Source organism: Eptatretus burgeri, chromosome 15 (genome assembly GCF_056783735.1).
Source record: "Eptatretus burgeri isolate ZD-2024b chromosome 15, Ebu_testis_v1, whole genome shotgun sequence".
In the NCBI taxonomy this organism is placed as follows: Eukaryota; Metazoa; Chordata; class Myxini; order Myxiniformes; family Myxinidae; genus Eptatretus; species Eptatretus burgeri.
The window spans coordinates 68,418,166-68,442,686 of NC_140975.1; the positions used below are offsets into that span (position 1 = coordinate 68,418,166).

A 24,521-nucleotide genomic window follows, 5' to 3' on the forward strand; every position below is an offset into this window, starting at 1 on the left:
ACCAACACATGTCTCGTAACCATCCTTATCAGTTCCAGTCGATGCATTGAAATCCCCCAAGACTAGAAGAGTATCTCACCTGGTGTACTAATCAACCACAGACTCGAGTGTGGCATAGAATGCGTCCTTCACAGTGAGATTCATCACCTCAGTCAGAGAATATACAGAGAACAGGGAAATGACACCCAAGGAGTGAAGAATCCTTCGTCTCATAGTACGCTCGTTGACCGGTGCTACCTCAATTATCATTGGGGTCAGCTTATTGGACACAGCTACAGCAACTCCTTGGGCATGGTAACCATCAGAGCGACCAGACAAATAGTATGTGTAACCACCCGCCAGGAACTTGCCACTAAACGGTCTCCGAACCTCAGAGAGTGCTGCAATACCGATGTCCAAACGCTTGAGCTCAGAAGAACACAGACAGGCGATCATCCTCTCTTAGGGATAAGACATTCCAGGCACCCACTCAAAGGGACAACCTCAGGTTAACCCAAGGGAGACCGCCGTCTGGTGGACGACACCTCAGCACCACTCCACCACACACCACTGCAATCTGACCCAGGCAGTTTAGCCCGTGCTTTTCCTCTTGTCATCAAGGAATGGGGGTCCCGAGGCTTTGCCCCAATCCCGTCATCCGCTCAGCTGCCCTGTGAAGGGCAACTGCACAGGAGGTGCTCCCACGGAGTGGGTTTTCAGTTTTCTTTGTATTTGTGGGTTTTGCGGAATGAAGGGTTTATGGTGGCTGGAGTGCAGATCCTTCCACCAACCACCTCAAAAAAAAAAAAGAAAAAAAAGAAGTAACCCAACTGCAGGACGACATCCACATACACAGTTGGGCACAAGACATGGATGGCTGTTGGCTCACTATGAGCTCCTCCACCATTTGACAGGTTTTGTTTTTAATCCTGCTGGGTGTCCATATCCATACACCATCCTCACTGGGAAACCTGGTGGGGGAGACAGCTTAGTCGCCAACAACCCGACCACAAAACAGGTTAGTACAGGTTTACATGGTACCTGTAGCAAGTCACAGATCTCATCTGGCTTGACCGGACAAGCTCACACACAAATTAAAGAATTATTAATTTCACAATGCAGAGACTCAGTGTGATATATAGATCACAGTAGATCTGAGAATGAACAATCTAAATCAGCGCACACACGCATGCATATATGTACGCACACACATGGCAGGTTTTCATTACTATTATCCAAGTTGGTGTACACTTGGTTTGAGGAAAGTCAGAGTCAGAATGAGGAGGAAACTTACAGTGAGCCAAGAAAACGTGCAAGCATGAGTCGAGATAAGAACGCAGATGTCACAAACATATGCAAGAGAAAGGTCACAAATGACTCAACATTTACAACTAGAAGGTATAAAGCATTTCGTACTTGCTGACAACACATGTGAACAAGCAGCTTGTCAACAATTGAAAATCAAAAGTGTGTCATGTCCATTTGTGATGTCACAAAACACACTGGTGCAGCCAAACTACAGTTGGGGTTGAAGAGCTAAGGTGGGTGAAGCGAGGGGTGGTAGAGGTGGGAGGGAAAGAAGGTTGGGGATGAGGATGAGGAGTGTTCATTAACAGCTGTTAAAACATGCAGTTGAGTGACAGTCTGGGGTCATGACTCCAGAAACTCGCATTGCTTTTGGATTATAAATAATAACATCTGCGGTGTTGTTTGCACATTCTGTTCAGCTGTCCAAGTACAGCAAAAGCCTCAGTAACACAAAGAAAAGGTACAGGTTGTTTGAGGTGAAAATCTTAGAAATGGCCAATTTGTCAAACAATAAGCACAATGTTTATTCCAAACTTCAGCAACGCCATAGTTTGTGTCACAACGTCATAATTTGTGCAAGTGACGAACATTTTTAAAAACCTACAATCCCTACTACTGGGGATACCAAGCTACTTTTCTACTATCTGGGATACCAAGCTACTTTTCTACTATCTGGGATACCAAGCTACTTTTCTACTATCTGGGATACCAAGCTACTTTTCTACTATCTGGGATACCAAGCGACTTTTCTACTATCTGGGATACCAAGCTACTTTTCTACTATCTGGTATGTCAAGCTACTTTTCTACTATCTGGGATACCAAGCTACTTTTCTACTATCTGGGATACCAAGCTACTTTTCTACTATCTGGAATACCAAGCTACTTTTCTACTATCTGGGATACCAAGCTACTTTTCTACTATCTGGGATACCAAGCTACTTTTCTACTATCTGGGATACCAAGCTACTTTTCTACTATCTGGGATACCAAGCTACTTTTCTACTATCTGGGATACCAAGCTACTTTTCTACTATCTGGGATACCAAGCGACTTTTCTACTATCTGGGATACCAAGCTACTTTTCTACTATCTGGGATATCAAGCTACTTTTCTACTATCTGGGATACCAAGCTACTTTTCTACTATCTGGGATACCAAGCTACTTTTCTACTATCTGGGATACCAAGCTACTTTTCTACTATCTGGGATACCAAGCTACTTTTCTACTATCTGGGATATCAAGCTACTTTTCTACTATCTGGGATACCAAGCTACTTTTCTACTATCTGGGATACCAAGCTACTTTTCTACTATCTGGGATATCAAGCTACTTTTCTACTATCTGGGATACCAAGCTACTTTTCTACTATCTGGTATGTCAAGCTACTTTTCTACTATCTGGGATATCAAGCTACTTTTCTACTATCTGGGATACCAAGCTACTTTTCTACTATCTGGGATACCAAGCTACTTTTCTACTATCTGGGATATCAAGCTACTTTTCTACTATCTGGGATACCAAGCTACTTTTCTACTATCTGGTATGTCAAGCTACTTTTCTGCTATCTGGGATGCCAAGCTACTTTTCTGCTATCTGGGATGCCAAGCTACTTTTCTGCTATCTGGGATATCAAGCTACTTTTCTACTATCTGGGATACCAAGCTACTTTTCTACTATCTGGGATACCAAGCTACTTTTCTACTATCTGGTATACCAAGCTACTTTTCTACTATCTGGTATGTCAAGCTACTTTTCTACTATCTGGAATGTCAAGCTACTTTTCTGCTATCTGGGATGCCAAGCTACTTTTCTGCTATCTGGGATACCAAGCTACTTTTCTACTATCTGGGATACCAAGCTACTTTTCTGCTATCTGGGATGCCAAGCTACTTTTCTGCTATCTGGGATACCAAGCTACTTTTCTACTATCTGGGATACCAAGCTACTTTTCTACTATCTGGTATGTCAAGCTACTTTTCTACTATCTGGTATGTCAAGCTACTTTTCTACTATCTGGAATGTCAAGCTACTTTTCTGCTATCTGGGATGCCAAGCTACTTTTCTGCTATCTGGGATACCAAGCTACTTTTCTACTATCTGGGAAACCAAGCTACTTTTCTGCTATCTGGGATGCCAAGCTACTTTTCTGCTATCTGGGATGCCAAGCTACTTTTCTACTATCTGGGATACCAAGCTACTTTTCTACTATCTGGGATACCAAGCTACTTTTCTACTATCTGGGATACCAAGCTACTTTTCTACTATCTAGAATATCAAGCTACTTTTCTGCTATCTGGGATGCCAAGCTACTTTTCTGCTATCTGGGATACCAAGCTACTTTTCTACTATCTGGGATACCAAGCTACTTTTCTACTATCTGGGATACCAAGCTACTTTTCTACTATCTGGGATACCAAGCTACTTTTCTACTATCTGGGATACCAAGCTACTTTTCTACTATCTGGGATACCAAGCTACTTTTCTACTATCTGGGATACCAAGCTACTTTTCTACTATCTGGGATACCAAGCTACTTTTCTACTATCTGGGATACCAAGCTACTTTTCTACTATCTGGGATACCAAGCTACTTTTCTACTATCTGGGATACCAAGCTACTTTTCTACTATCTGGGATACCAAGCTACTTTTATACTATCTAGGATACCAAGCTACTTTTCTACTATCTGGGATATCAAGCTACTTTTCTACTATCTGGGAAACCAAGCTACTTTTCTACTATCTGGGATACCAAGCTACTTTTCTACTATCTGGGATACCAAGCTACTTTTCTACTATCTGGGATATCAAGCTACTTTTCTACTATCTGGGATATCAAGCTACTTTTCTACTATCTGGGATATCAAGCAACTTTTCTACTATCTGGGATATCAAGCAACTTTTCTACTATCTGGGATACCAAGCTACTTTTCTACTATCTGGGATACCAAGCTACTTTTCTACTATCTGGGATACCAAGCGACTTTTCTACTATCTGGGATACCAAGCTACTTTTCTACTATCTGGGATACCAAGCTACTTTTCTACTATCTGGGATACCAAGCTACTTTTCTACTATCTGGGATACCAAGCTACTTTTCTACTATCTGGGATACCAAGCTACTTTTCTACTATCTGGGATACCAAGCTACTTTTCTACTATCTGGGATACCAAGCTACTTTTCTACTATCTGGGATACCAAGCTACTTTTCTACTATCTGGGATACCAAGCTACTTTTCTACTATCTGGGATACCAAGCTACTTTTCTACTATCTGGGATACCAAGCGACTTTTCTACTATCTGGGATACCAAGCGACTTTTCTACTATCTGGGATACCAAGCTACTTTTCTACTATCTGGGATACCAAGCTACTTTTCTACTATCTGGGATACCAAGCTACTTTTCTACTATCTGGGATACCAAACTACTTTTCTACTATCTGGGATACCAAGCTACTTTTCTACTATCTGGGATACCAAGCTACTTTTATACTACCTGGGATATCAAGCTACTTTTATACTACCTGTGATATCAAGCTACTTTCATACTACCTGGGATACCAATCTACTTTCATACTACCTGGGATGCAAACCGACTTTTGCCCTCGTTGCTTTTTAAAACGTTTCCTTCACCTACATTCAATATCACAGTATGCGAACACTCCGAACAGGTGCTCAAAGGTCATCTATGAACCTCCATTGGGTTTTTTCTAGCAATATTGGCAAACAAAAGCAAAAGAGGGAAGGATTTTTGGTGTGCAGGTTGTGAGGCTCTTGGAACAACTAAGCAAACAGAGTAGTTGAGCCAGGTGAACAAAGCAATAACCTGAACAAACACAATGTCCGTGGTAGCCAATTAGTGTGGCCAAAGGGCTAATCTGTGGTTGGAACCTGCACTCTCAAAAGAATTTTCCATTGGTGACAACCTAAACCTTTAACCATGCATCATGCTGTCAAAACACCATGATTAGAAGATATAAATACATTCCAAAAATAAAGGAAAGACCTTTTTATAATTGTCAATCGAGCCTCAAGAAAGAGCAGGCTGTGCAGAACAGGTTGATAATGCACAAACAATCATGGTCAAGGTAGCTGCAGGTAGGAGTGAAAATGGGTAATGAGTTATAAAATTATATTTTCAAGACACCTGCTTATCACCATCTCAGATCATACCCCATCCAAAACCATGATCTTTTCTACCCGGTTAAAGTTCCTCCCACACCCCAAGACCTAAATTTTCAGTTTTTACCTCCGCCACCGAAGGTGGATATCGGTTATGTTCTCACCCCTGTCTGTCTGTCCATCTGTAAGCAGGATATCTCAAAAAGTTATGGACGGATTCAGACTAAACTTGGTGGAGAGTTTCGTTGCGTGGCAGACGAAGTGATAAGATTTTGGTGAAGCTCCAAATCCAGATAAGATAATTTTTTTTTTTTAATTCTGAAAGTGATTCTTCACCATTGAGAGATGGGGCCAAAAACAATATATAGCATGATATTTCAAAGAGTTGTGGACGAGTTATGACAAAACTACGTAGGTGCACGAGTTGGGTAGGTGACAAGAACAAGCATATTCCATTTTTCTTCAGGTCTGGTTCCAGATCCAGCCCATCAGTGGGATACACGTCAACTGTTCAGCCTGGTAGAGAGAGGTGTGCACTCTACCGAGTGCTGCTCTAGTTCCTTCTGAATCCATCTTGTCTATCCTGTGCATCTCCTCCTCCTCCCCCTCTCATTCTTCCCCGCATTGCTTGTTTGTCAGTCTCCATCTATTTTGTCCCTTGGTCCTGGCTGTCAGCATGCATCTGTCTGTCTGTCTGTCTGTCTGTCTGTCTGTCTGTCTGTGTCCTGCTTCGTTTTGTGTTCCAGCTCTTCCACGAGCCTTGACCGTGTTCAAAATAAATAAATAAACAAACAAACACGGGGGGGGGGGTGAAATATAGCAAACAGAGGCAGTTGGGCCAAAACAGAGCACGAGAGCAGCTTTCTAATCACTATCTCTACATTGAAATTTTTAATTATACAAATCAAGCCCCTCAAATAATTTTTTTGAATCATGTACCAGGTATCTTCACTGGCCGAGACAGGTGGACTTTAAAAGGCAATGACTTTGTCCGTTTTGCCACTCGTGTGTTGGACATGGCAGCTATAGTTGGCAATGTACAAGATAGGATGATATCCTGTGGTGAATCCGAGTCTACACTTCTGTATTGGTTGGAACATGGTGGTTTTAATCCAGGCAGGGACACCTGCAAGCAGTTAGTGTTGGGTGAAGAAGATTTGACTTTGCCAAAATTAGTCCAAGTTGTTTTTAAAGGTTGTTACAGATGTGGATTCCACAAGGGAAGTTGGGAGGCTATTCCAATCCTCAATCATTCTTGGACTGAAGGAACTACTTCTGGAAAGCAGCCTGCGTCTGGGTTTGAACACTTTCATGGGAAGACCTCTGGTAGAGTTGGTAGTTGCAGGAGTGAAGAAGTGGTGGGGGTTGATGTAATTTTGTCCTTTTATGATCCGGAAAACCTGCATCATGTCACCACGCCTGTGTCTATAACTTAGAGTACCATACATGTTCAGAGGTCTCCATCTATCTTGATAGGGGAGAAAACTATAGTAGGGTCTAATTTAGTCACCATCATCTGTACCCTCACAAATTTGTTGCTGCCTGCTAAATATCTGGAGGAGATTGGGACCATACTCTGTGCAGAGTGTTGGTGTTGCCGAAGCAGTCTCCTTGGCTATTGGGCACAATCCTGGACGGGTCGCCACTCCGACAGTATACCAGCATGCCGTCAATCAGAACTCAAATATCTGGGATACCATGACAAGTTGCAGTACTCCAAGATGGGTTGGACAGAGACTTGAACAGCAGTGGAAATGCAACTTCATCCAAAGTTGTTTCGGTCTGTTTTATTAGCCCAAGTGCCTGGTCGCCTTGGTGACTGTAATGGAGACGTGATGATGGAATGTTAAGTGTTTGTCGATTGTGATGCAGAGACATTTTTCTACAGACATTTTAAAGTCCAATTCCATTCATTGTGTTACACTCGACGACAGCTTCCTTCTCAAGATGAATCATCTTGCAATAATCTGGGTTGAAAGGAAGTTGCAATCGCTGAGACCACTCCTCTACCTTATCCAGATCATTCAGAATGGATGAAGAGCCTTAATGGTCATTGACTGTGCCGGAGATTTTAGCATCATCGGCATATTTCTGTTCTTTGTGAGTGATCACGGTAGGTAGATCATTTATAAACATCAAAGATCAAAGAGTAGGTCCAAGCCCACGACCTTGCAGAATTTCACCGTACTTTTGTCCAATCCAATTTTGGGTTGTTGACGACTTCACACTGCACTCGATCCAACAAGATTTAATCCATTTCAGGAAAGGGTCTCCGATTTCTCAGGCATAGAACGACTTCACAAGGCTTTGATGGGGGACTAGCCCTAACCTTGCGGAAATCAAGAAAGAGGACATCAGCTGTGTTGCTTTCATCCAGCGTTGCAGTCCAATCTTCCAGCTCCCAAAGAAACTGGACGGCACGAGCGTTCCTTTGTGAAGCCGTGTTAGGCATAAATGAAGTTCCGAGTCCATCATGTGGTTCATTTCTGAGTCGATCAGTACGTGATGGCATCTCTTATGATTGACTCTGGAACTTTACTCACAACAGACATCAGGCTGATCAGTCAGTAGTTCCCTGGTGTTTTCTTGCTGCCCTTTTTGGGAATGGCAATTATGTTTCCCCCAATTTCACATGGGTGGTATAACTCCTTCATGAAGAGACTTTTGGAAGACCATCACGAGGGGAAGGGCGGTGGTTTCTGCTGTTTCATTCAAAACTCGCTGGTGTATACCATCCGGCCAAGCTGATTTATTCGTATTTAGCAGAGTTTCTTCTGCACAAGCTCTGGGGTTATTTTGACATCAGTTACCTAAGGGCTTTCTATTTTCAACTTCAATTGTTAGATAAGGATGCTAAAGTTAGAGAAAAATGACACCTTTCAAGTTTACAGATGCCCCATCAGGAGAAAGTGTTCCACCTTATACCTGACGTCCTCGCCTTTTTCAAGGTCACGTGGCCAGTTTGGTGGAAAAGAGGATAGCCAGGAGTTAGTGTCACCCGATATACTCTCACCGAGCACGAATAGTTAAAAAAAAATTTTTTTTAATCTATCTATAACTAGTAGTAATGCCCGGCATTGCTCGGGCTAGCAATAAAGCCTGGCGTTGCCTGGGCTTTCTTGCAAATTTCCTGAATAGCTGTTAGCGGTTAGCGGTTAGGGGTTAGGGTTAGCGTTAGCTGTTAGGGTAGCTAACCCTAACCCTAACACTAACCCAAACCCTAACAGCTTGGCATAGCGGAGGTAAACAGTGCCCGGGGCAAAGTGGAAATTTGCGTCCCCCGTAGGCCTTAAACTTGAGTGGATTTGAATGGAAAAATCCCATAAGGGATATCGATTTATCGATTTTTTTCGAATATCAGAAGTGTTATGGAAAATTTTTTATAGCCAATGACCTAAGTTGGACCAAAAGCCATAATCGTACCGAATTTGAATGGAATCCGTTGGAGTTTGTGAAAATGCATCAAAACGAATTTTGAGGGGCCTCTTAAGGAAGACAATAATATCATTAGTACATGTGCCAAATCTTGTTTCATTTCATGCAGTAACAAAAATCTGATGGTGGAACAAAGAAAGGGGCGTGCCGAAATATTAATATAGATTCCAGGTGTGTGTGTGTGTGTGTGTGTGTGTGTGTGTGTGTGTGTGTGTGTGTGTGTGTGTGTGTGTGTGTGTGTGTGTGTGTGTGTGTGTGTGTGTGTGTGTGTGTGTGTGTGTGTGTGTGTGTGTGTTGCTGTTTCTCGACAACCACTGGTCCGACCTAATTTAAACTTGCCAGGTATATTGCTGGGGACCTGAGGATGTGCCTTTTCAAGGTTTGATATTAATCGGACAAGTGGTTCCTAAGTTATGGCCATTTATTTAGCAAACCAATGACAGGACACGTTGCTGCGTAGGCGTGGCCATTGGGGAAGAGATCCTCAGCCGCGTTCCCCATTCCGGGTTATAACGTACGGACTTCCATGACTTACTGTATTCTAATAATTTCTCGATTTCTTATGCGCATTTATAAACACAATGCCCCAATCCAGTCGTTGTTTACAAGAACGAAGGAACAACAAAGGAAGTTGTTTTTTTTTCATGTATGGCCGCGCATGTATGGGCACGCGAGAGCGAAGGAACGGCCTGTGTGGTTGTTGTTTCTCGCACGCGGTTTGAAAGTTTTTTTTTGTTTTTTTTTGCACGTACGGGCACGCATGAGTTAAACAAAAACACATACAAACTGTTATATTCTTGATGTTCATAAAGCAGCAATATAAAGTGATATATCAGTCGAGTAGATAAACATATATGTACTGTACCTTGTTTCTATACAACGTGTCTCAAGTCAGTGCTGGGCCAAGCTTTCATTCCCCACGTTTTAACAGCTCCATTACGTCCATTAAACACCTTCACCAGCTGGTTACTCTGGTGAAAGTTCGACCGATTTGTGTTTTTTGCACGTTATTTAAACATGGCTCACTATTATTACACGATGTGGAGTTTTTGCCGATTTATTGCAGAAATATTCCCGACTCAAAGAGACTGCTGCCAGTGTGCCTCAAATCGTTTTCAGAGATTCAAACCCTCTGCCAAATGTGGCCATGAATTGAATATTTATTGTGTCACGACTCAAAATCCGGACGGTGAAGGGACCGTCCGGCATGCCTTGTGCAGGTGCTGAAGGGGTGACTGTCAAAACGATTTTGGTGCTGGGTTGGAAAGGTGATCATGCTGTCGCTTGTCACGCAGCGCAGAAAAGCAGCATATATCAAAAACTCATCGTTGTCAGAAATTGAAGCGAATCGACACGTTCCAGCCCGATCAGCACAGAATCCACCATTGGTGTTCGTCACGGATGAAAAATAAATCCTTTTATTTTTGGCAACATTTTCTGTCGGACTAGCAGGAGTACCCGACGTTTTCTGGTCGATTCTATTGTGGGGGCCTAAAACACTTCCCTACACGCACTAAGGAATGGCACTCATTGATGAACCTCTGAAAGTTTGACGAAAATCCGTTTGGCCATCTCTTGAGAAAATGACAATACAGAGACAGACACGCAGGCAAATGGCTCTCATAGTATAGATTACTAAATCACCGACAGCGAGGACCAACTCCTCTGGCACAGGTACAGAAAATGTTCACACAAGTGCACCGCCAACAAAATCGGAATTGAAAACCCAATCAGACAGAATGAAATTTAATTTTTTTTTCCTCAAAAAACCCCTGCAAGTCCTCAACCAATTCCTCCAAATCTGTGTAAGAAAAAAATCCCAAGCCTTTCATGAATCTTCCAGTGGAGCCTGGGGCACGGCAACTCTTCTCCAGCATCGATAATCACGGAGAAAACAAAGGAAATTATCCTGGGTGAAATTTTTGCCACAGATGCTGCTGTACAGAGGAGTGTCATGTGATCATGCTAAGTCAGGCGCCTGGGGGGCACAGACAACTCTGACGCACCAGGACAGGCTTACATTGTTACAAGGGATAAGTTATATGCATAAACTGCACCTTAATAATATCTAACATGGCAAAATAATGTAAGATCTTGTAAACCAGAGAACAATATAAAATTAATACATAAATAAATAAATGGGCTTGCTGCAGTGGTAAAACTAAGCAAACAATTAACTATCATTATAACCAAGCACTAGCTAAGGTAAATCAACAGGATGCATTTGTTCGAGAACTGGAAGATAATGTTTTGTTAACCAATGAATGGTATTATTTTCTGGCAGTATATACATACAGCTCTGGAAAAAATTAAGACACCACTGCAAAATTATCAGTTTTTCTGGTTTTACTCTTTATAGGTATGTTTTTGAGTAAAATTAACATTTTTGTTTTATTCTATAAGCAACTGACAACCTTTCTCACAAATTCTGAATAAAAATATTGTCATTTGGAGCATTTATTTGCAGAAAATGACAACTGGTCAAAATAACAAATATTCAATGTTTTCAGACCTCAAATAATACAAACAAAACAAGTTCATATTCATTTTTAAACAACACAATACTAATGTTTTAACTTAGGAAGAGTTCAGAAATCAATATTTTGTGGAATAACCCTGATTTTCAATCACAGCTTTCATGCGTCTTGGCATGCTCTCCACCAGTCTTTCACATTGCTGTTGGGTGACTTTATGCCACTCCTGGCGCAAAAATTCAAACAGCTCGGCTTTGTTTGATGGCTTGTGACCATCAATCTTCCTCTTGATCACATTCCAGAGGTTTTCAACTGGGTTCAGGTCTGGAGATTGGGCTGGCCATGACAGGGTCTTGATCTGATGGTCATCCATCCACACCTTGATTGACCTGGCTGTGTGGCATGGAGCATTGTCCTGCTGGAAAAAACCAATCCTCAGAGTTGTGGAACATTGTCAGAGCAGAAGGAAGCAAGTGTTCTTCCAGGACAACCTTGTACGTGGCTTGATTTATGAGTCCTTCACAAAGACAAATCTACCCGATTCAAGCTTTGCTGAAGCATCCCCAGATAATCACCGATCCTCCACCAAATTTCACAGTGGGTGCGAGACACGATGGCTTGTAGGCCTATCCAGGTCTCCGTCTAACCATAAGACGACCAGGTGTTGGGCAAAGCTGAAAATTGCACTTAGAGAAGATGACCTCACTCCAGTCCTCTACGGTCCAATCCTTTATGGCCTTTTGCAAAACTCAGCCTGGCTCTTCTTTGCTTCTCATTGATTAAGGGCATTTTTCTTGCTGTGCACGACTTCAGCCCTGCCCCAAGGAGCCTGTTTCGAACCGTCCTTGCCGTGCACTTCACCCCAGCTGCCGTTTGCCATTCTTTTTGTCGGTTACTTGATGTCATCCTTCGGTTGTTGAGTGACATTCAAATGAGTTGGCGGTCATCCTGGTCAGTGGAAAGTCGTTTTCACCCTCTGCCAGTGTGTAGCTTTGTTGTCCCCAATGTCTGCTGCTTGACCTTGTTCTTATGAACCGCCGTCTTTGAAATTTTAAGGATGGAAGCAACGTGACACTCACTGTATCCCTCTGCCAGTAAAGCCAGAATTGAACCCTTCTTTTCCTCACTCAAAACTTTTCTTTTCAACTCTTTTGGCATGGTCAGTAGTTATATTTGATTCCAATTACTTTTGAGGTTCTACTAGCACTGTTTTTGCCATCCAGCTGGTCCTATTGCAAGAGGATAGTGATGACCACAGCAGTGGTTTTTATACTTTTCCTTGTTAAATAAGATTCGGTTGAGGTGATCAACCTCACGAAGTAGAATGAGGTGTGCCTGTGTTGGAATTCAACAGACACTGGAATGGAATGGCTGCCATACATGTAGAGATGCTGATTTAAAATTTTTTGGAGTGGTCTCTTATTTTTTTCCAGAGCTGTAGATATATATATATATATATATACATATACATATATACATATATACATATATACATATATACATATATACATATACATATATACATATATATATATACATACATATATATATATATATATATATACATATATATATATATATATATATATATATATATATATATACACATATATATATATATATATATACATATATATATATATATATATACATATATATATATACATATATATATATATATATATATATATATATATATATATATATATATATATATATATATATATATACATACATATGTAAACCTAACATTAACCCCACCAAACCCTGGCATTAACACGAACACCAACATCCACATGAACGTCAACCCTAATCCAAACATTAACCCCACCCAACCTTAACATTAAACAATAACCCAACCCCAAACCCAAACATTAACACTAACACAATCCTCAATCCTAACCATAACCCAAACACTCGGATTGTTATCATTTCGAATCCACAGCACACCTGTCCTTCACACACCTGTACTCAAATCTGTCGAGGCTCAACCCAAATGATCATAGATCACTCTGATCTCATCGACATTCATTCTGATCAGAAGTAAGAGATTTAAATAAAGTCTTCTACCTGTAAATGGTTACACAATGTGAGGCTATTGAGAAAGGTACAGATGTTCACCAACAGATAAAAGCTTCCAGCAAAGCAATAAATTTGTTGATGAAAAAAAATTAAATAAAATACAGTTTAAGAACAAGTTGGAATGTAAAATAAAATCATTTCAGTTTCTCAAAAGAAAAAAAATCGTCAAAATCAAAAGCCTCATGGACAAGGAGGAAGAAATCTCTAGAGGACACTTGTGAACACAGACAGCACAGGATGACACAGACAAAAGGGACATTTTCCATGAGCATGTCTAAAGCAGACAACACATGGAGCCATTATTCCCACATTCCAAATCATTCATCTCGGTGAAAACGAGAGAACAAGGGATCATTGAGCAGCTCTTCGAGGAGATATTAGATGTGATTGGAGACGATAAACAGGGATACAATGATGACGATCTCAAAATCAAAGTCAATAAGTACCAGCACCTGTATAAGGATAGGCCTCTTCAAGACTGGTGTTAGCTGAATGGTGAAGGTGACTGGCTTAAGATGTTAGGGTCTTGAGTTTGAGCCCCTGTCGTTTCGTTGAATTAACACCAGGTGAGTTGACTCAGCTTGTCAATCCTTCCGAGGTCGGCAAAATGAGCATCAGCTTACTGGTAACAGGGGGAACTGCGTGAGCAGCACAGCCACGCCTCCAGAAAATTATGCAGCCAAGCAGCCATAGGATGCATCCGAATAAATAAATGAAGCCTCTCCAAGTAGATAAAAAAAACAGTAGTTGTCAAAACATCTTCCATAGTTGCACCACTCAATCAATCAACAAGAAAAAGACATCGTGCAGAGCACGATACTTGCAAAATCCATCCCCCTCCCCCTCCAAAGGTTGCCATGGATACATCAAATTGTCCATTTCATGAAGATTAAAATTGACAATCTTAATCAAAGCTCAGGTCAATCGTATGAAAATAGATTATTTTTCAGATTGAAATTTGACCTCGAGTTGATCCTTGACCTTTTGACCTCAAAAATAGTTGCTTTCCCAATTCAGTGAAGCAATATGGAAATCCTGTTCAACTTTCAAGTTAATAGGATGTAAACTGATGATCTTAAGTTGAAAATTGATTCTAGGTTGACCTTTGATCTTTTGACCTCAAAAACAGTTGGTTTTCCAATCCAGTGAAACAATATACAAATCTTGTTCAAATTTCAAGTCAATTGGATGAAAAATGATTTTAGAAATTTGACCTCAAGATGACCTTTGACCTCAAAATCAACAGGTTTCTCAATTGAGACTACTTCGACAACTTGGAAAAGTTTCATGACGATCGGTTTAGAATTGTGACCTGAAGGCGATAAACAGACGAACAAACAGACAAACCGACAAACCAACAGAACAAAATCGACTGATCAATATCCTTGAAAAATCTTCAACTTTGCAAGTAATAAATATTCCAAATTACCAATCATCTAAACATGTGGAGAGGAAAAACGACCATCACATCGCCATCCATAATCAATGATTGTTCACGCACCATATTCTGTCAACTGTTAACAATAATCATCACATCTACTCTACCTCCTCATCACATAAATAAATCATCCGCTCATGTCATTGTCGTCTTCTTCTCATCTCCATTTAAAAATTCTCAACCTCCTCCTCACAAATAGTCTCCTACAAATCCCCCCCTCTCATCTCTACAAATGTTTTCTCCTCCTCCTCCTCCCAACAAATGGCCTCATCATCTGCAAAAAATAGTCTCTTCCTCATAATCTCCACAGATCTCATACCCTCATTATCTCCACAAAGTTTAACCGTCCTCTCCTCTCATCTCCACAAACAGTCTCACCATTCTCTCCTCTCATCTTATCTCCACAAACAGTCTCACCATTCTCTCCTCTCATCTTATCTCCACAAATAGTCTCACCGTCCTCTCCTCTCCACAAACAGTCTCACCGTCCTCTCCTCTCCACAAACAGTCTTATCGTCCTCTCATCTCATCTCCACAAACAGTCTCGCCGTCCTCTCCTCTAATCTCCACAAACAATCTCGCCGTCCTCTCCTCTCATCTCCACAAACAGTCTCGCCGTCCTCTCCTCTCATCTCCACAAACAGTCTCGCCGTCCTCTCCTCTCATCTCCACAAACAGTCTCGCCGTCCTCTCCTCTCATCTCCACAAACAGTCTCGCCGTCCTCTCCTCTCATCTCCACAAACAGTCTCGCCGTCCTCTCCTCTCATCTCCACAAACAGTCTCGCCGTCCTCTCCTCTCATCTCCACAAACAGTCTCGCCGTCCTCTCCTCTCATCTCCACAAACAGTCTCGCCGTCCTCTCCTCTCATCTCCACAAACAGTCTCGCCGTCCTCTCCTCTCATCTCCACAAACAGTCTCGCCGTCCTCTCCTCTCCACAAACAGTCTCGCCGTCCTCTCCTCTCCACAAACAGTCTCGCCGTCCTCTCCTCTCCACAAACAGTCTCGCCGTCCTCTCCTCTCCACAAACAGTCTCGCCGTCCTCTCCTCTCCACAAACAGTCTCGCCGTCCTCTCCTCTCCACACACAGTCTCGCCGTCTCTCCTCTCCACAAACAGTCTCGCCGTCCTCTCCTCTCCACAAACAGTCTCGCCGTCCTCTCCTCTCCACAAACAGTCTCGCCGTCTCTCTCTCTCCACAAACAGTCTCGCCGTCCTCTCCTCTCCACAAACAGTCTCGCCGTCCTCTCCTCTCCACAAACAGTCTCGCCGTCCTCTCCTCTCCACAAACAGTCTCGCCGTCCTCTCCTCTCCACAAACAGTCTCGCCGTCCTCTCCTCTCCACAAACAGTCTCGCCGTCCTCTCCTCTCCACAAACAGTCTCGCCGTCCTCTCCTCTCCACAAACAGTCTCGCCGTCTCTCTCCTCTCCACAAACAGTCTCGCCGTCCTCTCCTCTCCACAAACAGTCTCACCGTCCTCTCCTCTCCACAAACAGTCTCGCCGTCCTCTCCTCTCCACAAACAGTCTCGCCGTCCTCTCCTCTCCACAAACAGTCTCGCCGTCCTCTCTCTCTCCACAAACAGTCTCGCCGTCCTCTCCTCTCCACAAACAGTCTCGCCGTCCTCTCCTCTCCACAAACAGTCTCGCCGTCCTCTCCTCTCCACAAACAGTCTCGCCGTCCTCTCTCTCCACAAACAGTCTCGCCGTCCTCTCCTCTCCACAAACAGTCTCGCCGTCCTCTCCTCTCCACAAACAGTCTCGCCGTCCTCTCCTCTCCACAAACAGTCTCGCCGTCCTCTCCTCTCCACAAACAGTCTCGCCGTCCTCTCCTCTCCCCAAACAGTCTCGCCGTCCCTCTCCTCTCCACAAACAGTCTCGCCGTCCTCTCCTCTCCACAAACAGTCTCGCCGTCCTCTCCTCTCCACAAACAGTCTCGCCGTCCTCTCCTCTCCACAAACAGTCTCGCCGTCCTCTCCTCTCCACAAACAGTCTCGCCGTCCCTCTCCTCTCCACAAACAGTCTCGCCGTCCTCTCCTCTCCACAAACAGTCTCGCCGTCCTCTCCTCTCCACAAACAGTCTCGCCGTCCTCTCCCTCTCCACAAACAGTCTCGCCGTCCTCTCCTCTCCACAAACAGTCTCGCCGTCCTCTCCTCTCCACAAACAGTCTCGCCGTCCTCTCCTCTCCACAAACAGTCTCACCGTCCTCTCCTCTCCACAAACAGTCTCACCGTCCTCTCCTCTCCACAAACAGTCTCACCGTCCTCTCCTCTCCACAAACAGTCTCACCGTCCTCTCCTCTCCACAAACAGTCTCACCGTCCTCTCCTCTCCACAAACAGTCTCACCGTCCTCTCCTCTCCACAAACAGTCTCACCGTCCTCTCCTCTCCACAAACAGTCTCACCGTCCTCTCCTCTCCACAAACAGTCTCACCGTCCTCTCCTCTCCACAAACAGTCTCACCGTCCTCTCCTCTCCACAAACAGTCTCACCGTCCTCTCCTCTCCACAAACAGTCTCACCGTCCTCTCCTCTCCACAAACAGTCTCACCGTCCTCTCCTCTCCACAAACAGTCTCACCGTCCTCTCCACTCCACAAACAGTCTCACCGTCCTCTCATCTCATCTCCACAAACAATCTCGCCGTCCTCCTCCTCCTCCTCCTCCTCCTCCTCCTCCAAAATGTATCATTACCTCACACCTACGTACCAGAGACAAAAATAATCTCAAACATTGGGTCTTGTATATCAAGCGACAATCGCTTATATCTCTTCTGCTCCACATCGGAGTCCAGCACCAACACCTCATCTTGAAGCATCAACCCTCAAGTCACAAGTGCGTCCTCCACCAGTTCGAGCAATTCAAGTTAATCGCTGCTCGGAGCATCATTACGAGGAGATACGAGTCACAAGAGTACACGAACGCACCCTCACCCCTCAACTCCTCACCGTGCCGGAGCAGATACAACTGTCAGTGAGAACCAGTCGATGGGGTTCCCATCGTCGAAGGAGTTTCGAACTTAGCAGTTTGCTGAGCACGGAGCGGGGATGACGGAGGAGACACAGCTGGAGGTCCCCTTCGTGCAGGAGCTTGTAGCGCACGCCTGGATGACCCTGGGGATGTCCGGGAACGGCCAAGCCCGCGGCATGGCGGGGAACGGCAGGGACAACGCTCGGACGACGTCGCGCCTCGCCCTTTACACACGTCGCGTTCATCGCGATGCTATTGTTACTGTTGCGCGTCTTGCAATTCGTACTGGTACTGGTACCCGCGCAATTAGCGATATTACTCGCAGTACCACAGCCTTCCATGACAGTCACACATGGATACGGGGGGATAACGACGAGCGAAGGGGACAACGGCTTAATGGGAAGGCGAGACTGAGAGAAGGAAATGAAAAGGATTAAAGTGCGAATAAAAAACAAAACAAAATCTCTTCAGCCGTCAGCGGCTTCAAGCAGCGAACATCGAAGATATCGGAGCGACGGCGAACCTACGACGGTTCCCGCTCGCAGTCAAGTCCGACGGGTCGATATTGGGTCCTGAGCGAGATTCGTGAGGAGATCTGCGAACGCCTCTCTCTCTCACTGAGGAAGCGCTCGTCCCCCGCCCCGCGCCTCGAGCGCAGCGATGCGGGTTACTTTTCCCTCTTCTTCTTCTTCCTTATTCTTCTTCTTCTTCATCATCATCATCGACACAATCATCGGATTGGGCGCCTACGCGTCACGTGACCCCCTCTGCCCTCGGCCGTCTCCCACTCGCGTTTAAAATTTTTTTTTCCTCTCAGCCGATGCCTTTTTTTTTTTGCTCGTCATTTACAATGCACCTGAAGATCTACGTCAACCACGATGTGCTTTCATCTCGTTAGTCGTTAATCATCTCCATCACACCCGCCGATTGCACGAATCATTTGCACAAAGCTTGCACGACGGAGCCGCCTTTTGCACGGACCACCTCGGAAACGTCTGACTGGACTTCAATGCATCGAACGTTCAATTAATCACTTCTCATGACACAAACGTCGTGCTTATGATACTCAGATCAGTCTCCAAGACGGAGAAAAGAAGGACGATCTGGATAAAAAAATAAAAAAATAAATCAAGAGAATGGATGCAGCGTCTGGGACACTGAGTCTGTGAGGTTCGAGTCGAAGGAAACACTTTAAAAATGGTCCTTACTCGATGCTGAGCATTTAAAAGGAAACACAACAAGTAAGTTGGCAATCATAGCGCAGGCTTTGGACGGGTCTCATGGTCTTGTGCGTTGGAATTCCTTATAAGGGAATAAATTAATATATAAGATAACATGCTGACTGCGTCATTGATGACGAACTCCACGGGGAGGGGAAACCAAAAGCAGAATTCCGCGGCTGGACGGGGATTGGCTGTTGCGAATGACGTCATTCCAAACTGGGACCGCCTCCATCATCCTGCCAAACGGTACCCCCTCTTCGCTGCTCGCTCCTCCTACTTGATGTACCGAGTGTAGATCGTTCCGATATTCAGTGTTTTCAACAATCTTGCTCTTTAAAGCTTCACTATGATGTCTAATTGTGTACTGTTATGAAGTCAGAAAGAATTGTCAGGCCGCTTCAGAGGTATGATAGTGGGGAAACTTAGCACAACAATTGTGCATTTTGTAAGGAAAGCACCAAATTTGGCACACTAGTAGCCTAACATATTATGAACAGATTTGGATATTGGCCCATCTCAAATTCAGCTGCTGATGGCTGTGGCAGCCATTTTCAACTACAATCAAAAATTTTGAGATGGCCCAATATCCAAATCTGTTCATAATATGATGGGCTGCTAGTGTGCCAAATGTGGTGCTTTCCTCACAAAATGCACAATTGCTATGCTATATTTAGCTAAGTTTGCCCCACTATGATGAAAGTTTTGAAAACAAAGTGACGTCAGGTCTGAAGCATTCCTTCTCTTCATCGGATTACCCTTAAAAGTTTGTGCAGCTGAACCGATTTTGTTCAAAACAAAACTTCAGTGACGCGGTAAGGATGTTGAGAGGGCCGTGTTATGAAGCGAACAATTTAATTTGCGAACATACGTAACAGGGCTGAACTTTTCCATGAACACATTCCTTATAATCCTCCCCATGACGTCAAACAATGGCTGCAATTCACGGAACGATCAACATTGATTCGACTGGTCCAGTTCATCACAAACAAGTCATAAAAACATTTTTTTTTTTTAATGGAAAAGGATGTCGGGATGTTCCTCCAAAGAGTATGTAAACAAGGTAGGCATGGTCACAAGAAATGATCACGTGAAACCATCCCTTCAACTTTGAATCATGGTTATCCCGAGAAAGGATACTGTGTGTATGTGTGTCGTTAGTTGTTATCTCCGTATGCAGGTTTCAGAAAGTGGAACGGAACCCTCCCAGGTCTCGAGGTATCCAGCCCCATTTTGGTGAGGGGGGGGGGAGTTGGAGGGAGGTCACGATTCATGGACCGAAGTGTGAAATTTTCTTGTTCTCAAAGTCTTGTTCCGAGGGCTCTTTTGAGGATCACCACTGAGCCCCGGACAGCTTCTAACTGTGGTTCGTCTGTAGTAATATTCCCAGGGATGGTTTATCAGATATCTGTAAGGTTCTTCTTCATCATTCCCATCATTCCAAGAATCACTGGTACAATTTCGACACTTCAGATTCCAGGATCTTTTCACTTCATTTTTGAGATCTTGATATTCAGTCATTTTCTCGATTCTGCATTGTTTAGGCCAAAATCGCTGGGTACTGAAACCTCAATTAGCAATGCCATTTTTCCTTTTTTATACCTAAGTACTATGTCCGGTCACAATGCTTTGTTTTCTATATTCACACTCGATGGGATCATCAGATCATTTGTGAGGGCTACTTCGTTGTTTTTAGTTCTTGCTTTTGGTTCATGTTTCCATGAGTTTTCCGGGACTGTGATATTGAGGTTTTTGTAGGTGTCCCAGCGGATTATTCTACATACCTTGTTGTGCCTTTGTGTGTACGGTTGTTTTGACATGAGATTTCACATCCTGATAGGAGGTGGCTCATGCTTTCTGTTTCTACCTTGCAGAACCTACACTTGTCCAATTTGACTCAGTCCCACCATTTTTTAAAAAGCCATTGGTGTGGTGTCCTTGGTCTTGACATTTATTATGATTCGTTCTCCATCCCAGTTGAGCTAACCTCTTCATTGCGATTCCAATGAACCTTCTTTGTCCATCCTCAATCTGTCAAACTCTATTTTTTTTTCTTGTAATACCTTCCTGATCTCTTGTCGTTTTCCTAGTTGTCGGTGAAAATCTGTTGATATTTCGTTTTATTTTTTTTGCAATTGTTATTCACCGTTTCGGTTTCTTGTGTGACGTCTTCCTGTCGTTGGAAATTTTTTTCAAAGTGGGTTAGGGATACCTTCTTTGGTTTGTTGTGTTTGTGTTTGCTTACAAATTGGATTCGGTAGTACATGTTCAGTCAATCCTGCAGATGTCATTCTGTGCACTTCGTTGAGCTCCATCAGGCCGCTCCCTCCTTCTGGACATGGTAGGTACATTCTCGGGATGCATTGATTTTTGTAAAACATTTTGTGAATGGTGAGGACTTTCCTTGTTTTGATATCCAGTTTATGGATTTCTGATTGTGGCCAGTTTATTATTTTGCAGCTTTATTGGAATACTGGTATTGTGAGTTGGTTTATGGCTTTGATTGTTTCTTGGAGGAAGGTATGTTTTCAGGATCAGCCTCGTTCTACGTAGGTATTCTTTAGTATTGTTTTGTGCATTTGTTTGTGACGTATTTGGTGGCCCTCTTCTACTCTGAGGTGTTTGTATGATGCTTTGTTCTCTATATCCTGTATTGTTGTATCTAGGTCGATTTTTATGTTGTCCCTTTGAGTTCGTCTACCTTGTACGAATGTGCACTTGGCACACTTATTGAGACCAAATTCCATTTGAATGTCGTAAGAGTACTCTTTCACTAATTTCAGTTGTTCTACTAATTTTTCATCGTTTGGTGCAAAGAGTTTTAGATCATCCATGTCCAGTACATGTGTCACCTTTCCTGTCTTTGGAAGTTCTGTTATTTGACGTTAGGATGTATCCATGTCCTTTCTCATTAATGACGTTGCTTCGTGGGTCCAGGGCCGGGCAAAACAGGAGGGGCGAAAGGCTATCACTCTGGAAGATCCCGTAACGTATCTTCTCTCCTGGTATTTCGACCTTTCCTTCCAACTGCTGAAATATCAATGTGGTGTTCCATAGCTCCATTGCTTTCTCAATCGGTTTGATTATTTGGGGGTTGATCTTGTACACTTGCATGCATTTTATCATCCATGAATGTTCAGCACCATCAAAAGCTTTTTTGTGGTCTTCCCAGGCTGTGGACAATTTGGTTCTTTTAGTTTTCGAGTATGCCCTTGTTTAGTAGTCGGTGGTCTATTGTTCCATAGCATCGTCTTTTACACCCCTTCTGTTCTGCCCGTTGGTTTCCTTCTTACATTAGGTGGTGGTACATTGTTTCTGTCATGATTCCTGTGAGAAGTTTTATATTGGTGGGAGACAGGTTATTGGTCTATACTTGTGAGGTAGTTGGGTTTCGTCTGATTTTGGGAGGAGGAAGGTTTTACCTTCTGTGAATCATTCAACCATTACCTCCTCCCCTTGGATAACTTTGTTGAATGCTTGAACATAGTGAGCATGGAGAGCATTTAGTTGCTTTAGCCAGAAATTTGGAACTCCATCTGAGCCTCTGGCATTCTTGCTAGTTCTTGTATATTTTTTAAATTTCTTCACCTATTTTATCATTGGGGGCATTTCCATTAGGTGTTACTTTTTCTTCTTCCAATTCTTGGTTCCAATCTGCCTCCTTATATTATTTTGGGTCTTCATAGATTACTTTAAAAAGTTTGCAAATCTATCCTTTTCGGGGAGACTTATTACCTCCGCAACCGAAGATGGAAGGTTATGTTGTCACCCCTATCTGTCTGTGTGCAGGATATCTAAAACAGTTGGGGATGGATTCGGATGAAATTTTGTGGACAGGTTCGGTGTGTGACAAGGACGAACTCATTCGATTTTAGTGAAGATCCGGATCCGACTACTCGAATTTTTAAAGTGATTCTTCACCATTAAGAGATAGTGTCAAAAACGATATATAGCACGATGTCTCAAAAATGTATTGGGCCTGATATGTTCTCGTGGATCAGGCATTACGTGGTGGAGGTATACGCTCTTTCGCGTGCCCTTCTAGTTATTTTGTGGAGCTTGACCGGTGCAGACGAGTGGGTGTAGACGCAGTTAACCCCTCGAGTCTGTGCGACTCAGCATTTTAAAAAATGTGAGTCATGTCCGAGTACACGAAGTTCAAGTCGAGGCTCTCGGGGATATTCAGCCAACGTAAAGTGTGTATGTGCGTGCCAAAAACCCAAGCCAATTATATCCACATTCTTCCTGCTTTTCCTTCAACTTGTGGAAACCACAGCACTTCACATCAGGTCCGGTTTGGCTCTTGTCCGACAAAAACATTTTAACAACAGATGCCACCTCCAAAATCCAACATGTAAATAACACTGTCAACACAACATTACAATCACTGAACACACATGTACATAAAACCTCATGTTTGATTAAGTGTGTTTTGTGTACGAGAACCAGAACCATTCACAAAAAAATTCAATACATACACAAAAAAAACATCTCGACACAGCAGGAGGCCAATAGAACCATCATGCCTGTTCCACTTCCACAACACCTTCCCCCACCCCTCCTCAATCACCCCCAATCCACGAGCACACCAACTCAATCCACACCCCGCAACCCCATCCACACCTTCACCCCAAATCACTCAATCCATAAGCACACCCACCCTCCACACCTCCAACTGCCATCAACATGCCCCAATCCACGAGCACCCCGACTCCATCCATAACTCCAATCCCATCAACACCCTCAACCATAATCACCCAATCCACAAGCACACCAACCCTCCACCCACACCTCCAACCACCATGAACATCCCCCAACCCAAGTCCCCCCCTCCATTTCATGAACACACCCACCTTCCACACCCCCAACCCTAATCACCCAATCCAGGAGCACACACCAACTCCATCCACACCTCCAACATCCCCGACTATAATCACACAATCCACAAGCGCACACACCCTCCAAATGACATCAACCAGATATCTACACACCAACCTAAATTACCCAATCCACATTTATCCCTTTCCTTTCCCATTTATCACATGCAAGATGAGGACAATAGCAGATATCAATTTACTCTTACATGAAACACAGGGACATTGGAAGACTACGGACAAACACGTGGGATATGAGATTCGAACCTGGGTTCCTCACATTATGACCCATGGTTTCAGATGAGAACACAAACAGCATGAAGGGGTTTACATGCTCTACACATTACTGTTATCATATACATATATACATATATACATATACATATACATATACATACATACACAAAACCTTTTCATAAAAAATATTATTGTGGAAATTGCTCGTCCGTGTTAATGTTTCGAATAGTTATTATTTCTATAAAATGAATGTCTAGCATAAGCATAAAATAATTGTGATATTAGACATGCATTGCTTTTGACTGGTTAGGCTACGTCTGTCTGTATCGAAAATTATCAACCCGTTTGACCCCATTTTTGTCGTTCTGCCCTCTGCAATCT

At 43.4% G+C, this 24,521-nt stretch overlaps 1 protein-coding gene across 2 annotated transcripts in view; it reads right to left on the reverse strand.

The window, feature by feature from the left end:
- CMIP (c-Maf inducing protein) overlaps positions 1–18,563 on the reverse strand; it is a 70,914-nt gene extending 52,351 nt beyond the window's left edge. The window contains exon 1 of one of the 2 annotated variants that reach the window (XM_085856663.1): positions 17,788–18,563. In XM_085856663.1, the coding sequence (XP_085712789.1) occupies positions 17,788–18,150 (363 nt within the window). In that variant the 5' untranslated portion in view covers positions 18,151–18,563. Of the gene's footprint in view, positions 1–13,856; positions 14,005–17,787 lie in introns of those variants that run through there. The other variant, XM_085856664.1, reaches the window with a different exon arrangement.
- Positions 18,564–24,521: the final 5,958 nt, after the last annotated feature.